Below are 12,595 nucleotides of genomic sequence, written 5' to 3'. Positions count from 1 at the left end.
TCACATACTCGCATGTCCCATTTACTAACATGGTGGAGCAGAATTCACGACCAATACTGCAGCCAGCCACCAGGGGGTGATAAAGGATGATTCCCTCTTGGGAAGCTGTTATTTCCTTTATTTTTTATATTCAATCTATGATCAACAGGCTTTAATTTGCATTTTGACGCATTGGATTCCCCTTAAGCATCATTTAGTAACATTTTTAATAAATTAAGCGTTACTTTTATTAGTGGCCACAGAGTCACAGTGGTTGATGGAGGGCATAGAAAGTACACAAGAGGCTTGGATTAGGTCTGCAGTTAGATTGGTGTCTCATTCAAACTGCATCTAAGGAAGCTGCAGTGTGTGAACCTTTATTTCTCGTTCTTCACATTGTTTTATTATCCAGACACCTGTTTGCGCTTTTATGGGATGTGTGCATCTATTACAAGTTGTGGTCAGGTTCAGGCGACAGAAAGATTGTGGTGTGGTTTAATACAGGAAAAGTTCACTGCGACTTCTAAACCATCATGCGGTCATGCCCCATATACATCAACAGGCATTAAGCTGCACTGTGCTTTACTCGTGTGATGCTAAAGGGCTATCCATCAGTATGACAAAATAAAATACCACCTACGTGGTCCTGACCAGATTTGACATCGTTGGAGCGAGACCATAGCCGCTTATATCTGATTATGTTTAGTATGTTCTATAGTGTAGAGTGTAGAATTACATGTCAGGGTTTTACGAGCGGATATGTGCAGGATTGTGCTAATTTCAGCCGAAGCCTGGCTAATCTGTTTCTCTATGCTACACTAAACCAATGTGGCTGCAGCTTTTTTATCTGAATCCCTCTAAGAAAGCAAATGAGATCTTTTCCAAATATTATTGCAACTGAAATTCAGTGTATAGATGCACTGAGATTTAGTGTTACTACACAAGCATTGTATTGCAGTGTTAATTATCTGCAGTATCTGGGGAGTTCCAGGGGTAATTCCAGAAATGTCAGCAATGATACAAGTAGCAGTGCTAGAAATTGTATAACAGCTAATGTGAAACAGATGGACAGTGACTGTTGAAATGTTCCAGTACAGATTTCTACTGTAATACTGACTTGTGTCATTTTTAGCCATGAGCTGAAATACTCTGCTCCCTCACCTTTTGGCAAAGGCAGTAAATGGAGCCACAGAAGAAAATTTACAGGCCTTTTTTAACTGAAAAATGGAGCCACATAAAATGTTGGATATATTTCCCTCGAATTGATTATTAATAATTAATTAATGAAAAGCAACTGTCAACAAGTATCATAAATGTGATTATTTTCTGATTTACCTCTGTTTGTGGCCTGTAGCTGAATATTTTACAGATTAAAACAATATATATTCATATATATACATATATATATTATATGTATTTTTTAATGGCCCAAATTATGTCCTAAAAGCAGCTGTGCAATAATTGTGCATTTGTATGGGACAATTTTTTTTTGCTGAGGATTAATACACATTTGATGCTGTAATGAGTAGCAGGTGGTGAACGACACGATATAGCAGACAACGCTTGTTAGCGGGATGTATTCATTATTGTCTTTCATGGTCAATCATTTGTTGACTATAAAAATAAAAGACTTATCCTGATTATAACATTACCACAGGGCAACAAAAAAAACTCCTCCATTCAAGGACAGATGTTGCAAAAGTATTATCAGCAGAATTTATTTATAAAAAAGACATGATAGTGTATTAGTGTAACATTTCAGTTTATGGCAACTCCAGGTTTTTGTACAATAGAGTTTGTGCCTCTTCTATACAAGCTTTTAAATTCCAGAGTATCTATATATATAGGTTAAAGTACATATGTGAATGCATTTCTGCAAATGTCAAATAATTTCTAATAAATACATTTTGTAATGTGTAAATATATAATAAATAAATAGAATAAAAATATATTATATATTGTTACCGTTGATGCTGTAACATGTGAGCAGCATTGTAATGTTTCTGCTGATTGAGATTGATCTCATTTTAGTTGCTCTTCATGTTTTTGGATGAACTAATTTCCAGCATTACATTACATATTATTAGATCATAAATATGTTTTGAGGATTGGGTCAGCACTGTACCTGAGTGCATGTGCCCAATTTCAATTTCCTACCACTGATTCAATTCTAAAGTGAAAAAAAAACATACATTCCACAGTATGACACCAATTAATGATTAAGATTCATGAGTTAGTGATGTGAGTAGGAATGTGTTCACAATACAAAGGGTAAGAAGTCGCTTCCTGTCTTAATAGATGCCAGGCCTGATGGGAGTCCGCATATCTGTTGTGAGAAGAATTCCCCATCAAAAATAACTCCTAAAGGTATTTATATGAATGTGTGTGTGTATCCCTCTCTCTGTTGGGTTAGTTCGGGTCTTACAAATACTAGTGCACGCCCCCTGTCCCAATAAACCAAGTTTCTTTTGGTGCAACATGACATTAATACAAAAAATATAGTTAATAAATCAGGGAATAAATTGAGGAGCATGTGTCCGACTACACATCGTATCCTTGAGGGTTCCGTGCATCTTATTTTTCTTGCTCGCCTTGACTCAAGTGCGTCCAGTCAATCACAGCAGTTATTATCCAGAAGAAAGCGAGAGTGCATGGCCCCTAATCACAACTGTTTTTCTGAAAGTTCATCTGAGGAACCGCAATTTAAAAGAACGTGGCTTCAAGTCATAGAGTTTCAAGAATAACAACAGATGTTCCCACCACCGTATTCAAGCTCTAATAAATCATTTTATTCAAATGTCCTTTTTTAGAAAAAAAAGTCTTCGTGGCGTCTCTTGCCCGACTTGTTAAACAAAAACTAATTATCCCCTTAATCTATTGCCTAAAAAACAATTTGTTATAACACATCTGCAGAGACCAGGACACTGTATCTTGTCAAACAGAAGACAGAAGGGAGGTCTTTAAAAAGGGCTGTCTGTCAGCTGAGACAGTTAGTCTTGGTTTGAACTCACTCTGTGCAGGAGGAGCACATCAGGCAATGCTTTGAAGAACAGCGCCACATGACGAAGTGTCAAATTTACTTAACAGCGAATTTCTTTCTGTGGAGTGGAATTGAATATATGAAAAGGATCTCTTTGCTTCAATGTGTGTGACAGAGGAGTCTGGTGTTTTCCATTGTCAAACACGTACCAGATGACCATCCTTGTGTCAACCCTGATTCAGAGCAAAGCGAAGGTAGGTGAGAAATTTTTTATAACTATTGCAGTAAAAAGTCCAAGTTCGCTGCCTGACAGGAAAAGGGCTTGCAAGTGTTGGTCGGAGTTTGAAGTTTGATGCGTGATCCTGCAGCTTGCTGACCTACATAGATATCATAGCAGCATAGAGAAAACAACTCATGTGATAGGTGACATTTGCATCATGTGCTCCTGCATTTGCCACATACCAGTCACATCAATAGTTTTATTAGATTACATTAATTTGATTATGTGTCATCTTTAGTCATTAAATAAAACTTGTGGCTGGCATGATAGTCTTTCAGTTCACGCATAGCATCTTGTTTTATTTTTATATTGTTGTTTTTCTATTTGCTTGAATAGTTAGTTAAAACACATAATGGCACATGATGTTTTTCCTCTCCTTCGGATCTTGGCATCAGTCTGCATGCACAGACTGAACAACTTAGATTCATGGTAAATCGTGACACACAAACTACGTGAACCGTAGAGTAAAGAGTTAAACCATCCAGCTCAGCTTTAAAAGAGGAACACACGACAAAACATGAAAATAGTACTTCTCGTCTCTAGCGGCTTTGAACTGTCCTTTTTATCTTTATATATGGCCGAGGTCGACCAGGCAACAGATAAATCTTTTTTTTTTTATCGTTTCAACTTACTGTTTCTCTGGAATCTGTCTGGGCTGTTAGTTGTAAAAGCTGCATCGAACTCAGGTCAAGCTATTCAAGGAGTTAATTAGGAAGGAATACCTTTTAGTGCAAACATATTGCCTGCAGTGTGAGGAACATGTGCTTGTCACCATGTTTTAAATCCTGAGTAGAAGGATTAGGTTTCATCTGGAGCCATTTTACTGTTACAGTTGCCAAAAGGTGCTTGGTAGCAGGCATCATTGGCTACAGGAGGAGTCTATGCATGTTGCTCTCTCTGGCCAAATTTCTATGGTAGAGGGCACTATTTGACCATAAGTGGAATTTATCTAACACCAGGCTGGGTTCCTCTTAGGTCAGACACATTAAACATCTGTCACTGGTAATATCGCAGGAAAAAGGCGCTGTACACGTTAGACTAAATCTGAAACCCGATACTGTGTAAGGACCCGAGTTGAGAAACAGAAATGTTATGCACAATTGATGTGCAGGGGTGGAGAGAGAGCATTGTTGCTGTCTTTTCCCATAACATGGACCACTAGAATCTTGGACAGAAATGCACAAATTGCTCAAATGCCTTCTCTTACGGAGCAAAACAAGAGGAAACTCCACTCCGGTTTACTTTGAACTTGTTTTTCCTTTTAAAATAACTTATAAGAGGAAAGAAAGGAAGAAAGCTCTCTTACGAAGGGAATATATCACAGTTTGGGAGGGATTGCTGAACCGGAGCGACACTGCTATGTGGATTACTTTCATGTTGACATGGTTGAGGTCAGGATGCCAAGATCTGCTCTTAACATTGCCCTGGTTGAATTGGTGTTTGAGACTATTTTCCATTGTATGTGTCACAATCTTCCCTTCGAGTGACTTCATGGCTGGACTCTGTGTTATTATTTCCTCTTTTATTTTGAAATTACTTTCCTTGCACATCTGTTGTTATTTACTTCCTGTCTTTGTTATTTTTCCCGCCTCTGTGATGGTCTGCTCCGCCCTAATTAGTTTCACCTGTGTCCTATTGTCTTCCCCTGGGGTATTTAAAGCTCTGGATTCCCTTCACGCTCTCTCAGTTTATCTCTTTGGTTTCCTGCATTTGTTCCTGACTTCTTCCCCATGTGTTTTGCGACCTTAGTTTTTGATAGCCGGAGATTGGTCTTCCTGAGTTTTTGCATTCCTGCTTGTTCTTCTGTTGTTTTCATCGTCACGTGAACCACCTTTCTCCTATTAATAGTATTGTCACTACATGCTGTCTTCCATCACGTGTGTGGGGACTGCACTTGGGTCCAGACCTCGAATCTTGACAGTATGAACTGACCATTTGGACGCAACAGGCGCTTTGTTTTATAGAGCTAAAAGATTTGTGTTACACTCTATAAACCGCATCATGGTGAGGGGAGGAGGGGGCTGGGTAAGGAGGACAGTGAAGTAGCACTGACATTGGCATGCAACGTGTCCAGAAAGCTGTGAATTTATTGCCTGAGTGGCTTAAGGAACATCCCTGAGTCATCTATCTCGATTTCAGCATGCCAGTCCCGTGTTTGCTAGCCACGCCTCTTTCTTCCAGCTGACAAGCCACCAGTCTGCTTCTAAATCATGTATCCTACAGCCAGTGCTCCAGCTAGCCTAAAGTCTGTTAGCCAGCAGCCTGTTCCATTGTCTGCTGACCTGCTGTCAGCTTTTGAGCCACCTAACCTGCAGCCTGGATCCTATCGGCCAGTCCCAGGCCCCCAAGACTCCATCCTATTTCCCAACCTGGATATAACTCAGTTAGCTGCTAGTCTCCACTTTGCATTCCGGTTGGCTAGCCTCAGGTCTGCTTGCCTTTTTAGTATGATAACCACCAGCATGCTTGCCTTATGCCGTCACCTCAACCTGCTATCCTTCATCATGCTAGCCATCAGCATACTGGCCTCCGTCCAGCCTCCGCTCTGCACAGAAGTTGGCTAGCATATTTCCTAGTTCTTCTTCTGAGCCAGTTATCCACCGTCTGTCTCTGCTACCAAGATGACCAACTTCCTGACCCTGAAGACCTTCTTACCTAGACATCTGGGGCTCAGAGCTCCTAAAAAGTACGCTCCTGTATTAGCGAAAACTAGGCTTGATCCTGATCCCAGTTGACACCAACTCCTGATCACCAGTTGGTGGTATGGTTGACACCTGCCCCTGGTTTCCTGTCAATGGTCCTTACAGAACCTAATCCTTGTTCCCATTGGTAGCCGAGCCAACACCAGCTCCAGATCTTCAGATACCAGATCCTGATCTCAAGTGGACAGTCCCTGTTGACAGGCAGCCAGACTTCTGGGCATCAGATGCATATCCACTTGACGATACCCAGCTCTGCAATCTAGCCTGCACCAACCTGGGGATGAATCCTCTAGTGCCAGCTGCCTTTCCTGACCTCCGGTCTCGCCGCTATCATCCAGAGTCGTTTTGCCTATGTTGCTGTCCTCCAGAGAGGCCTTGCTTACATCACTGGTCTTCAAATCGTTCTTTAGTGAGGCAGAACTGGTCTCCTGCTGGTCCTTGAGAGTTTCTGTGTTCCCTGTCAGCCTCATGTTTAACCTTCACGGAGGTCCTGCCTTCACCGGTCTGAGAAGTTCAGCCTGTTTTCCTGGCATCTGGGCCATCCACTGAGGGTCCTCTGCTCTGTTCCCTCATCTTGCGAACTGTGGTTTCTTATTCCACCCCTGCCCTGCCCTCTGTGGGCGTCCACAAAAGGTTTCCCACTTTGCCCTTGCCCAGTCCTCCTGCTGTTCCACATATTTCTCTTCTCCCTGTTCACTGGCCCCTGTTTATTATTTCCAGCTTTATTTTAACTTTACTGTCCTTGTGTGGCTTTTGTGGTCACCCCCCCCTGCTTTATGATTGTCTGCCTGCCCAGCTCCTTGTCACCTAAATCCTATTTTCTTCCCCTTACTAGAGAATAGAGGCCCCTGAGTTCCCTTTCACATTTTGTCAGTTTCTTTAAGTTTCCTGCATTTGTTCATGAAATATTCACATGTCTTCTATTTTAGATGTTTGCCCACCTGCTTGTTCTTCTGTTTGTTTTTTAGCCACCTTCACAAGACCTGGTTTTCTTTTATTAAAAGCACCTTCCTTCTGCACTTGGATCCAAAAATCATTGACTCTTGACTATCTACTTGAGTGATGTCTGAGTACTTCTAATGGGATATTTGGTATTGAATGTACACATTTGTGTCAAACCCCCCTCGGACGGTTGAATGTAAAGATAATGTATGATTGTTTCAGTTGCAGGTAAAGTGTCTGTGTGTGCTTATGTTCCTGAGCTTCCCTCTGAATATGGCTGAGGTCCCTGGTCCATGCAGACACTCCATCACTAGGGAGCACCTGCTTACAGTCAGGAACCTGGTATGTGTTGAAACATCAGAAACAGCTGTTGAAACAAAAGTAGAAACGTCAATCCCACTACAAAACCTTTGTTTCTGCAGATGGATAACCAGTTGAGAAGTGGTTGTTCGATAACCTACACATTCATAGAACGGAGAAGTTTGGTAAGGTAACATTTGTTTATTGTTATGGTTTCCCTTAAATTCAAACTTTCCAATAATTGCCCTGTGTGTTTTTATGTTAATTACCTTGTGGTGTGATTTTACACAGAGCAAATGTTGCTTTGTAAAAGCTGCTTTACCATGGATCCTGGAGCTTCTCACCACCCACTTCAAATATAACCGGGGGTCAGTCAATGATGGCTATGTTCAGTCCCTGAGAGCGCTCATCCTCAACATCTATTCACAGAAATGTGTGCCACAGATTAATGAAGAGGTTGAAGTGAGTATATGTTTTTATGTGTTGTACTTGTAGCCCATTTCATGCGCGTGAAGGAGTACATTTTCATAAATATAGAACATTAAATACAAATATGTGATATGAGGAACTGCCCAGCATGAGAAGATAAATCTGCAATACTTGTGAAAATATTTAAGGTATGTTTCTTGGAATGTACCACAGGATAAGCCAGAGAGTTTTGAGACGCTGTACAGAGGGTCTCCTTCAGAGGCGCTGCAGAGGGCTTCAGAGGTGCTGTCTGTTTACTGGGAGCTGATCACAACCAGCAACGCACCAGTGGACTGGAGATGCCAGCACGAATACACAGAAACCTTTGGCTCTACCACAGAGCTATTCACAGAGTCACCCGCACATTTTACAGGTGGGAATCTCAATCTACTGGAAAGTCCTGTGATGATTTATGCAGATGTCTGGAGCTATTGAGATCCCAGATTTCCTGTTCTTTTCTACAGACAGTTATGGTAGGAAGTCAGTGAAGGCCTCTCAGAGAAGACCGGTCAAAGACCTGTACAAGCTTGGCTTCATCATTGCCTCCATTTGCGGAGGACTGCTATTCATACTCACGCTCTACTGTCTCATCTCACAAAAGGTACTGGTGCTTCTGATTTGTTAATTTCCCACATCACATGTGCCCTAATAAAGTTAAGCATTCCAGTCATACTGCAAAAAAGTAGGTCTTGGCAGCCATGTACCGGCCCCCCATATTTGTGTTTATTCATAAACCCGTAGTTATGACTTCAACTTTATTGGCGATTAAACAACTGTAATATATTTCACAAATGAGTGATGTGGCAACCACAGTGCTTTTAAAACACGAAACAGACCAAAAGGTGTAATAACAGCTAAACTACCCCATAAAATGAAGGCAATGAAACAGCCCTAGCTGCAGTAATCCTGGTAAAAACATAGCATCTCTGCAGAGCAATAGCAGGTCTGCTAAAGCAACTGTGTTTCAAAGGGGGAGAAAAAGCAGAGACCCAAATGTCTTTAATTACAACCCGGCCTTGGTTTATGGCATGCTCCCTTTACATTTTATATGTGGGAAAAATCAAATTTTGTCCACATATAGGAACTAGCTCCGTCTTTACTGGCTAATGAAAGTTGCAAAGAAATTGTGAATGGTTTTGTTTTTTGAGGGGAAATCTAAAATTCTGGTGTGATGGTAAACAAAGTTGTTGTATGGCTGCATTTACTGTTCACTTTGTTAAGTTCAATAAGCTGCATTTGATCCTTTAATCCTCGTTTAGAAATCATGTTCTGCATCTGACCTAGATATATATTGAGCATTGATTTGTCGCAGAAAAATGCTGGCAGACTGAGTAATTCTGAGGTCAGTGCTTTGATGGAGCAAAGTATTGCTAATGCCTAATATTCACGTCATGCATGTGTTTACTGCGGTACGTAACTATGGTACCCTCGAGACTGTACACAGATCTCGCAGTAAGAGCTCCTGCAGTTTGGAGCTGAGTCAGAATGTTGTTTGTTCTTCCACAAATGTGCATTATGTTGAATGGCAGGATGATTTTGATCACATGGGAGCCAGGGTTCTCATTTATCACATTACTCTAGAACTGAAAGAGCATCAGCATGTAATCACATTAGAGCTTCACACAAGTGGTGGGTTAATTTCAAACAGATTCTTCTGTCTGAGTGGCTCTTTTAAGTCAGTATTGGATGATTTCTCACAGTGAAGTTATTGTTTTGGGAGGGGGGGTTTCCATCCAAATCCACTGCAGGATCACAGTGAATGGGGATGTAGGTGCCGCTAAATGCATGATTCCATAGTCAACCAGAATTGCTTCTTAAAGACTTTTAGTTTTGATTTAATCAGACTTCAGACAGACATTTTAATTTGTTGGCAGACAAATTGATTTTGGCAAAACCTAACCAAGGTAATCAGTGACAAACGAGAAATATTCAGACAGTGATGAAAAAGAAAATTGTTGGACCAACTTGCTGCACCAAATGTTGTTTAAGGTTATATTAACAATAATTTAATATTTTTTTTTAACATTGGTAAACAGTTGTACAGGATAAACGGTGTAGACAGGAACATTGTAAATCAGTGATTTTTGGGGCTATGGATGCCAAATGTTGCAATTGATTTATATAAATGACTTTGGGGAAATGCGCTGCTCCCTGCCATAAATTGATCCTGTCTTGTTCAGAGTTGACTGAGCAGCTTGTGAGCACAGCTGGAACTGACCTCTCCTTTGGGAGGTCTTGGTTGCTTGTATTCCTGTTTAACTGATTCCATTCAGTGACACGGCACAGCAAAGCTTTTGCGAAGCAGAGTGTGCGTGTGGGTAAACGTTGCCCCTCGAAGCCTCGGCACTAAACCTTCTCTGACTTTAATTAACATCATCTGTGTGCGCAGTGAGAATGTGTGACTAAAGAGAGGGGCATGGGCTTCAAATGCTGTGTGAGGGAACAGACAACATTAGAAATGACATGTTAGTTACTTGGAGCAGAGCCATGTCTGTGAATAATCTTAAACCCTACAAAATCGGTGTTTGTGTCGACTGTTGTATTTGCTCTGGGACCTTGAGGCCTACGTTAGCAAACATAATTAATGTCCATGCAGGTCTATTACATTTTCTGATATGAAAGAAGGAATTGGGCTTAGTCAAAGTATTCCTTGTAATTGAATCTATTGTCTTGTGCAAAGGCAGATGTTCAAACAGCTGTGTCATAACATATAGGTTGGGTGCACTGACAGGGTTGGCAAAAAATAACTTCTGTAAGTTTTCCGTCACATGTAAGCTCCTTCAATCTCCACATCTTTTGGGCAGTATACCAGTGTTGATATCTTGAATAAGCTTTACTGATGAATGTTGCTGGAGGTGAGGCTGTAACTTCATGAAGGTCAAAACAGGGGTCAAACTTACAGCTCTTTTTTAATCTCCAGAGCCGAACAATCCGTTTCTTTCTGCTCAGTTTGCCTCCAGCAAAAGGCCGTGTGTCAGAATCCTTAAGTGCAACCCTGTAAATGTCTAGCTCTGCTTTTTCTATACAGGGCTGGTGCAAAGTAACGTGAACATCACGATGCCAAGCACGTTAAAAAATATATATATATATCCTTTGGCTGCGAAATCCTTAACTGCATTAAATTTGAAAGGTGGCTGTAAAAAGTTGGGGTTTACTCAGTCAAGGAGAACACAGGCTGTGGGGCAGCCTGGACTCGATGAATTCCAGAAGTCATTATAAAGAAAGTTGTAATGGTAGAGAAAAAAATATTGAATTAGCCCACTGCAACCTTTCTACTTTTTCAGCATTACTGTGCACTGCTCTGTCCAGTTGCTCAGTATCTTCCAACTCAATTATGGCAAAACAGTTATTTTTGTCTCAATCTTTGCACACAACCCTCCGTCAGTCGCATTCCTCCTGATTTTTCATCAGTCAGAACTGCAAATGCTTCAGTCTGTTAGTTCAAATTTCAATTTCTTTTTATTTTGTTACTCACCCTATGTGTCCATTGCCTTCATTGGATTTGTTTTTCTTTCCAAAACAGAGAACCCACAACCCCCACAGATCAAGATACACAAACCAAAGGTAGGAGCACAGGGCTAATTACAATTAAAAATGACTGGTCTGCCCATGTTTATTGTTGTCCTAATGCATGTGTTTGTCATCTGGGTTCAAGCAGAGACCTGCAGGACATAGAGATGGAGCCACAATAATGTGAGTATCCTTCTCACCCACATCAAAATTCTCTGGTCAGTTAAACAGCTGGAGTTGGCACAGCGCACATCATCTGTCTTCGCCTCGACGTGGAGCATTCCCTCTATTTTCAATGTTTTTCCCTCTCCTCAGGTGACACATGGCCATCACTGCAGCGGCAGACGGAACACTTGTGAAGCTGTACATTTTATCCATCACAAACAAGATGTCATATCAGTATTGTGTGTAATATATCACGCTCACCTATTTAATCGGAAGCTTCGCTTTGACTGAAAGCAAAGATGGACCTTATTTGGATTAATATGCTATGTATATTATGTTTATGCGTTATCTGTTGCAGTTCACAAAAAAGTTTTATTTTTACACTAGTTATGAATGTTGAATAATGTGTCTCCATTTGCTGCCACTTAACCAACTGTTTGTAATGTTGTTTGCCAAACATTTCCACAAGTTATTTATTAGTTTGACTCTATTCCATGACCGTATTGATAATAAAAAGTTACCATCAAGACTAGATCCTAAATGCATTGCTGTCCAGCTACCAGTGTATTCATCATCCACAGCTTTAAAACCAGTTAAAATGTATGGTTGATTGGTGGCTGAGCAGAGGACACGAACACAGGGAAGTCACATGTAAAGTGCAGATAACGGCTTCATTCACGGATGAGGCTAATTTATAGCCTACACCCTGTTTGACTTAACACTTTATGAGGAGTCAAAAATGCTTTTATCCTCCGTCTTTCCCACCGCTCCGGAAAGCACTTACAGTTCCCCTCATTATCAGCCCACGCTGCTGGTCATCACCAAGTCGGCAGTTAGTAAATGTTAAGGCTAAGGATGTGTAAATCCTGTGTTATTATAAAACAATCCGAGTAGTTTCAAAACAAGAATATTGTGTTATTAGTTATTAACACACTGAGCTGTTGTTACTGGCAGAGAGGTGGAGAAACGATTTGATAGCTTCACACCAGTGCACACTGAGGGGTGATAGAACTTGGTGGGAATAACGTGCTACCACAGCTTTACCAATATGCTTGCATTACATTTATTTATTGCCACATGGAAGTGGTAAATAATAAGATAATACAAACAGAGAGAGGGAGATTGTTGCATGTGTATTCCATAATGCTGTCGTGACTTTCACTCATGTTTATTCAACGATGATCCATCCTTAATGTTTTATAATAATAAATTGCATAATGTCTGACTTTGAGGAAAATTTGACAAATTCCCACCGAACTAAACATTTGT

The 12,595-nt window shown here is 40.8% G+C and overlaps 1 protein-coding gene across 10 annotated transcripts; it reads left to right on the top strand.

Annotated features, from left to right (window-relative positions):
- The first annotated feature begins 2,977 nt into the window (after positions 1–2,977).
- Positions 2,978–11,867, top strand: csf1b (colony stimulating factor 1b (macrophage)). 10 transcript variants are annotated; one of them, XM_034590825.1, is made up of 9 exons: positions 2,978–3,213; positions 7,106–7,225; positions 7,306–7,368; positions 7,475–7,645; positions 7,826–8,024; positions 8,116–8,252; positions 11,175–11,215; positions 11,307–11,379; positions 11,477–11,867. In XM_034590825.1, the coding sequence occupies exons 1-8, from the start codon at positions 3,172–3,174 to the stop codon at positions 11,341–11,343; spliced, it is 810 nt and encodes a 269-aa protein (XP_034446716.1). In that variant the 5' UTR covers positions 2,978–3,171; the 3' UTR covers positions 11,344–11,379; positions 11,477–11,867. The 10 variants fall into 10 exon arrangements, with proteins under 10 accessions (XP_034446716.1, XP_034446721.1, XP_034446719.1 ...); XM_034590830.1 differs by having other exon boundaries at positions 2,978–3,217; XM_034590828.1 differs by having other exon boundaries at positions 2,989–3,213; positions 11,310–11,344.
- Positions 11,868–12,595: the final 728 nt, after the last annotated feature.

The sequence above is a fragment of the Hippoglossus hippoglossus genome, chromosome 7, assembly GCF_009819705.1.
Source record: "Hippoglossus hippoglossus isolate fHipHip1 chromosome 7, fHipHip1.pri, whole genome shotgun sequence".
Lineage (NCBI taxonomy): Eukaryota > Metazoa > Chordata > Actinopteri > Pleuronectiformes > Pleuronectidae > Hippoglossus > Hippoglossus hippoglossus.
Note: the sequence above shows the minus strand (reverse complement) of the source record. Positions and strands in the feature narration are given on the sequence as shown.

Coding starts and splice junctions, on each gene's coding strand:
- csf1b (XM_034590825.1), top strand. CDS start 3,172: ATGACCATCCTTGTGTCAACCCTGATTCAGAGCAAAGCGAAG. Junction 7,226..7,305: donor TGCTTACAGTCAGGAACCTG/GTATGTGTTGAA, acceptor TTGTTTCTGCAG/ATGGATAACCAGTTGAGAAG. Junction 11,216..11,306: donor TCAAGATACACAAACCAAAG/GTAGGAGCACAG, acceptor TCTGGGTTCAAG/CAGAGACCTGCAGGACATAG.